Below are 7,570 nucleotides of genomic sequence, written 5' to 3' on the forward strand. Positions count from 1 at the left end.
GCCTCCTCGCTGCCGACTTGATCACCATCATTGTCTTCACCTGATGGCTTCTTCCTTTTTCCTTTCGCCTTAGCCTTGACGACCTCCTCCTTGGCGAGGCGAGCAGCCTCGGCTTCTTCCTCATTTTCCTTCTGCTTCTTGTTCTTCTTCCTCTTCTGCTTCCTCTTTTCTCTCCTCGCCGATTTCGTGGCTTCATCAACTTCATCATCTGTTTGGCGAGCTTCCACTTGATTCTTCGTATTGGATTCGGGATCATGCTCGGCAACTTGAGTCTCGATCTCGCCTTCGGCAATGGACTCGATGTTCGCATCTTGTTGAGGAGCGACATCAGGATCCTGAACCACCCGCGTCTGATTCAAGCGTTCTGATCGAAAAGCAGACGGACATTGGTCTTGGTTGCCACTTTTGTTAGCCTTAAACCTAGCGGCTAAGCTGAGCGCGTTAACTTGGATTGGGGCCATCTCAGTCGATCTCTCCCTTTGAAGATTCTATCTTCCCCAACTAGCTGAAATACAACTGTTGTCAGAACAAGATGACGAACACGGGACATCGATAGTAGTTTGTTTACCGTTCGTGATGCGAGTGATAGCGGTTTTGACTCTTCGACGATGTATATCAGGCCAATGATGTATCTTGATAGCCCTGATCTTCTGAAGATTTTCGTGGTAATTCTCTGGATACGCGTCGAGCTGAACGTTCCGATCTGCGAAAGGAAGAGAAATATCAGTAGAAAGTAAAGGAAGAATCGAAATATGACCGAACTAACGATCTACCGATGCTTCTGCTCCACTCATTCCTAAAATCTCTGGTCGTGTCGACGACCTTCGCGTAAAAGAATGACGCCTCCCAGCTTGGTGTTCTGTTGACGGGATAGACAAGGGAGCAATCCTTTCTAGCCTTTATCGTGTAGGTGCCTGGGATCGAGTTGTTCTTCTGAATGGTGGTCATTTCCTCAAATAAACGCCAGTCGACGTTGACCCCGACCTCGCTCCCAAATAAAAGAGCCGCGACCATAAACCGGATCCCCGCTGGAAGGATTTGTGAGAAAGCGATACGTCGCCGATGGACGTAGTCTGTTAATAACCTCAGCAAGGACACCCAGAGATGACAAAGACTGAACCACGCCTCGTAGAGCGTGACCCAGCCCTCTGGAGCTTGCCATGGCCGATCTTCGGGTCCTGGCGCCATTAGCTCACCGCGAAAACCGTACCACGATCGCATTTCTTCTAGGCGTTGAGCCGTCATCTGAGACGGGATATCGACCAGGCGATTCTTGATAGCCCCTTTGCATTTGGAACCTTTTCTACGAGGTCTAACTTCTTCGCCCTGTTTGTCTTCATCCTCACCACCTTCATCAACCTCTTCCTCGGCTTGTTCTGTAGCCTCGCCATCACGTGGATCTTCCTCGAGAGCAACTATTTGAAGACCCGTAGCCTCGCCTTGCAGAGACGCTCCATCGGAATGAACTCGATTCGCCAATTCAACCAGCGACGATTTTCCCGATCTGATTGATTGTCGGACCTCGAAGATATCTTAGGAGAGGAACTTGGGTTCCCAGAAGCTTCCTGGTCAGATCTAGAGCCTGACTCTAGGCTCGACTCGATACGTAGATCTCCTGAAGTCATCACTCAATGTTAGTCGTAATCGGAAGGGCGTAATCGAAGAAATTAAACCGTAGAAAAGAAGACGGGAACGGCGAAAAAGATGAAATCTAGAGAGAGAGAGAAAAATTCTAGAGTGAAGGGAGAGCAAAGTTACCTTTTATCAACGGAGAAGAAAATAAGAAGAAGAGAAGATGAGCAGAATATATAAAGGAAGGAGTAGCAATTACCGAGGAGAGTAATGATGACCCGGACGCGTCCCAATAATTAAATTAAATGCGGGCTCCACGCGCTTCCCAAAAAATCAGACCACCACTTGCGGCTCTTCGTTTCGCGAGTCGACAATTACTCGCGACTCCTCAGTTGCCTGCAGCGTTTCAACTTCCGAACTAAATAATTAAATAAGTACCACCTCGATTCTGAGAATTAGGCAATCAACATAGAGATCTCAAGGGTCAGAAAACTTCAAGTCGATGCGCTGAATATCGATGTAACATCTCCATCAACGGACTAGGGGGGATAATTGTTGTAGTTGGGCTGAGCACAGCCCCCTTTTCGTGATTTCAACTAAGCCCATATCGGCAAGGCCCAACGAAGTCAAGGATCATTAAGGGCCCATTCGCTCCACCAAGACGAGGTCGTTTCGATGATGGGCTTCGTAAACATAGGAGTAGCTCGCTACGTCGACGCGGTAAGAGTAGCTTGCCACATCATGATATTTCGATAGACGGTCGGTCAGGTCTACCTGTCCAACCGTTCGACCTACGCTGACCGAAATATAACCTAATCTCACTACTATAAATAGTCAATTATTACGGGATCCGTAATCTGAAATAAAAACTAAGAACTCGACACTTGCGAATACAAAACTATATACTCTCATCTCGATCAAGAGACCTCGACTAAATACATTATACCGAACTCGACTCTATTTAACAATAATCTCCGAACTGCCCTCAACAATATTTACTAAATTAACCTCGCGTGCTTATACGAACAAACAACCCAACATAGCAGCTTCTACAAAATCCACTTGTGTGACTTTATTATCCTCCCCAGCATTGTATACCACGACCATCCTCTTACAACACACGACAACTTCCTTCTCCTCGTCGACCCAAAAACTTATGGGAATCCACCCATAAAATGGAGGGGAATCCAATATTGTTAGAACCTTATTCCACTCACCAATCTTATTTGTTACCCATATCTCTCTCCATTGTGTATTTGTGCGTTGTAATAGCACCGAAAGTTTCTCTTCTCTAACAACTGATAGAGACAAAGTCTGATAAGAATGTTGATAGGGAAGCCGCATACGTCCAAATCTCTCTGTTGTAAATTCAAAACTCACTAAGTAGAAGTCGTACTGATCATTCTCTTTTTTATCCCAACCAAACCAATGTCTTTCCCTTCAAAGAGACCCTGGGACTAGTATAAAGTAAACGGCAGTTAGGAGTGACTAGAATCCTCCATGAATCAGAGTTAATCTCATAGATTTCGAATCTTGGCTTGTGACTGACACTATTGTATCTCAATATTTTGTAGCTCTTATTGCTGGATTTCTTGTCTTGGTAGTATCCAAGAGTAAAGGAGCCGCTTGATCTGTGATGAATTTGAGGTTGGATCCACCTGGATTGGCCAGTACAAGGGTTCCAAACCATGAGTCTAGTGTTGTATTTGTTGGTGCATAACAATAAGCCGTCGCAGTGAGAGACTTAAGAAATCTGGAATTGATCTAAACTAGAGCGAGGGTCGATTAGGCTAAGCTCACCTTTGACTCTATAGATGGACTTACTTTGTGATTGACGCTCAGGGAACAAATCCGAAGTTTCTTTTCCAACATGATGAGAATCATAGACTGTTTTGCGGCTTTATCAATGTGCTTTCTTGTGAATCTCTTATCGTTGAATAAACGGTTCCATTGTTTGCAAGTAGAACGTAACTTAACGGTTTCAGAGATATGGCGGGAACCCGACAAAGTATCTCCTCTAACAAATCCTCTGGAAGGTCCGACATCATCGTAGAGGTAGACTATAGTGATCCCCCAATGAAAGAAAGTTCCAGTGGCTTTGGCTTTTTGTTTAGGGTTTTAGTATATTTTAAGTTTGCTCCCGTGCTTAACCCTAATTATATAGACTAACCAAAAAAAAAAAATTCATTTATCTTATTAGAGTTATATATAATTCTCTACTTTTCCACTTTTCCAATTTTGTTTTTATTTTGTTTTTTTTTCTCATTTTCCTCTTGGATTTCTATTCTGATAATTTCAAATTCTATGTTCCGTTACGTCATATCTTAAAACTATATATTCTGCATTTGCTAAAGTATTATCAAGCGAAGAGGGTCTTCTACTTGTCAAGTTAATGGTCACAAGTTGTCCCTGTTCTTTATCTACTCTCAAGTGCTGTTGGAAACCAGCTCTCCATTCTATCACATAGTTTCTCTTGGATCATACCCTATTTGATATCTTTCTATCTTGGATCCATATGTAACAAGATTCTTCTTCATTTTTTTTCTGTCCATTACACCTAATATATATTTGAGTTAACCTGATCGTAATGCGTTTGAGTTGAAGAAGGAACTTCTGTTGATTCTACATGAAGCTTCCTCGACTCATACAAAGTTTTTTACAGCTGTGCATTCATATTTGATGTTTTGTAAGTGTTACTTTTAAATCAAAAAGAACTTTGGTAATAAGGAGATAAAATCGAAATTTAGAATGATAAAAAAATTGTGAGATATCCCGCTGATTACAAGCGAATAAAAGGTGGATAAAACTGATAACTGTCACGCGCACACACACACAAAAATAAAAGCAAAAACAAAATGTTACAAAGACAAGAGAGTGTCGATGTGATTGGGGAAAGTATAGAGCCATGACGGATGGTTGTCTCCAAGACGTTTGTTTCCAAGTCCATTACTGAACCGAAATGCATCATCCGCGATTCCCTTAAACTCGACTCTTCTCAAACTGTTTCTCACGGGATCAAAATATAATATAAAAAACGATCTAAGAAACGTGATTGGAACACAAATTAACTCACCAGCATCAGTGATACCATCAATTCTGTATATTTTGTTCAAACTCCGAGCAAAAGGTGTAAGAAAATGTTTACGTGACCACTTATGTTTCTTTGCATCCTCCAAGATCCACAATGTAATACCATCGTTGGCCATTGCATTAAGACAAGCTAACTTTCCCTCAAAAGGTATTAACATGAACCAATCCCCAAGACTATCCGATGGTAAGTTTATTCTATCAAACTTTTCAGTTCTGACATCAAAACTCATTACAATGCCACCAACATCCGAATCATCATTAACTGAGGCTGCATAATATAGAACACCGTTGATGCATTGCCACCCACCGTTGCATTTCTTTGTACGATGCTTCTGGTTGGTTTTGATCGTTCTCCATGATCTTTTAGCTGATCCCAAAGTTAAAACCCGACACGCATCAGAAGTTTCACCACGCGGCCTGCACACTACTTTATGTTTACCCTCGATTGGATCGTATCCTAAATAGACATTTATATCCTTCCACGTCTTGTTGGGTTTGGGTAAGGTTACAAACTGTTTCATGCTAGGGTTCCAAAGTATGGGTTGTGAACATGTTTGAAAGCAGATTAAGCCGTGGACAGATTCCGTGAGGCTGAAGCGACAGTTTTTTGGGTATTTCATATGATAGCTATCCACTTGCTGATGAGAGGATGATGATTGAAGCTCGTTCGCATTCTGATTGTGCTGCGGAAATGAGAAAACAAACAACTTGTCCTTTTTAATGAAGAACATTAGAAGACTTGGCCGCACTAAGGAGCGAGTTTCGAACGAGTTGGTGAAGTATGGATCGGTGGTGATTGATGACCAGAGCTTCGACACGCAACGACTTCTCACAATAGATTTCGGAGGTAGCCTTAAGAGAATATCTGAGATTAGACCGAGGGAAAACCACGATGTTGAGTTCGACATCTATGACGATTCTTCTCTGCTTCTTTTTCTTGTTGGTATATCTTTGGTCAATACCCTAGCTAATAAATTGATGAAAGAAAAAACAAATACATAAAAGGTTTAAAGAAGAAGAATTTACATGTTGCGGAAGAATTATGATTGACTTTAATAAAAATAAGGAGTAAAGTTACAAATTATATTCACTTACTGTATATAGAGAAAAGTAATCCCTTAAGTTTTCTAAACAAGATAATTACTGTACAAATAGTAATTGTTCAAAAAATAAAATATTCCAAATAGAAATAATACATTTTATAAATAAAGGTAAACTCCTAAATTAAGATATTGACAAATTCATACGATCTTTCCATTATTGAATTTTGACTTCGATTTGGTTTTGGTCGATCCTGTTTGATCTCCCAATACGATTTCCTCTGTGTTTACACGATTTCACCTTCATCTATGTCTTTCCACCATTCGTTTAAGTGAGAATTGGTTTTATAATGCTGATTGAATTATAATTTGTTCTCTTTAATGTTTTTTATTTTTTTATCACTTTTTGACATACTTGTCCTTTTAAATCAGTTATGACAGTTCTAGTTAAAACTAAATTCGAAATTATATTTTAAGAATTTCGAAAATACCTAAAAAAAAATTAAAAATATTTTTGTATATCATTTATAAAAAAAAATATTTTTATAATGTTTTTAAAATTCGTTCTACGCTTGGTAGAATGCATGTTCTATGTTCTACGTCCACGTAGAATCCCATTTCTATAGTTCTTCACATATTCTACCAGCCTGTAAAAGTCGTTTTCTATAGGTTTCTATATATTCTACTGATTGGTAGATTACAACTTCTACTGGATAGACAATATTCTACATGTTGGTAGAATACATCTTCTACCTCTTAGACCAGGTTCTACGTTATTGTAGAACGGTTCTTCTACCTGTTAGACTTCATTCTACATTAAGGTAGAATACATCTTCTACCTGTTAGACTTCATTCTACAGTAGAATACATCTTCTACCAAAATCAGAGAAAATCTAGAAAAATTAGTTAACTCTCAGATCAAAAAAATTTTGAAAATCTTTACTTTTTTTTTTAATTTTTCAACGTTTTTTATCAGTTTTTGACGATTTTTGCTGTCATCGTTCTCTTCTTTTTCTTTCACATTGATCAAGCAGATTTTTCTTAAGTTTATATATCTTCTGCTTCAAACATGCTATATATCTATGTGACTTGTGGTTCATGAAAATCAGGGACATATAAGAAGTGGATTTTTGTGGTTGAGGGTTTAGAATCAAACAAGTATCAGAAAACTGTAAATAAAAAAAAACCTCCCCAAATCAATTTATAAACCCTAAATTCAAAACTGAATGATAACGAAGAAGACAGGCGGAGGAGAAAGACTTTATAGACTATGTAGATTGTGTATTTACCGGAAATTGATTTTCCAACGAAGACTGTGCAGGTGAAGAAGACTGTATCGATGATGTGATGGAGAAGAAATATATTGTGTGGAAGGGGATGTAGAATCTCTTTTCTACTGATATGTTTTTAATCATAAAATATTATTAATATAAAAATTTAATTAATTAAATAATTTGAAATTAATGGGCATAATAGGAAAAAATTTCAATAAAACATAATAAAGACAGAATTTTTTCAAAAAATATTAAGGAAACAAATTCTAATTCAATTTGCATTATAAAACCAATTCTCCCTTCATTTAATCTACTAGATTAGGATGGTTATGGTTTATTAAGTTTGAGACATCAATTACTTTATATTATAGCTTAATCTTATATATAAAGAGTGCTCAACTCTCTCCAGCTGATTGACACGTCATCACTGGAGAGGTTGACACCTGTCCTATACAAATCTTAATTAATGAAAAAAATTATTCTTGAAAAACCTAACGTCGAACTCTTCCTCTTCCTCGTGAGTCTCCCCGAAAAGGTTTTGGTCGACGGCCATGGACTTTTTCTCACACGATGTTTGATTGATTTTCACGAAAA

At 38.9% G+C, this 7,570-nt stretch overlaps 1 protein-coding gene across 1 annotated transcript; it reads right to left on the reverse strand.

Annotated features, from left to right (window-relative positions):
- Positions 1-4,430: 4,430 nt before the first annotated feature.
- Positions 4,431-5,570, reverse strand: LOC18029757 (putative F-box protein At1g50870). Its single transcript, XM_024149143.1, has one exon. The coding sequence runs from the start codon at positions 5,568-5,570 to the stop codon at positions 4,431-4,433; it is 1,140 nt and encodes a 379-aa protein (XP_024004911.1).
- Positions 5,571-7,570: the final 2,000 nt, after the last annotated feature.

Source organism: Eutrema salsugineum, unplaced genomic scaffold (genome assembly GCF_000478725.1).
Source record: "Eutrema salsugineum unplaced genomic scaffold, Eutsalg1_0 scaffold_1, whole genome shotgun sequence".
NCBI lineage: Eukaryota > Viridiplantae > Streptophyta > Magnoliopsida > Brassicales > Brassicaceae > Eutrema > Eutrema salsugineum.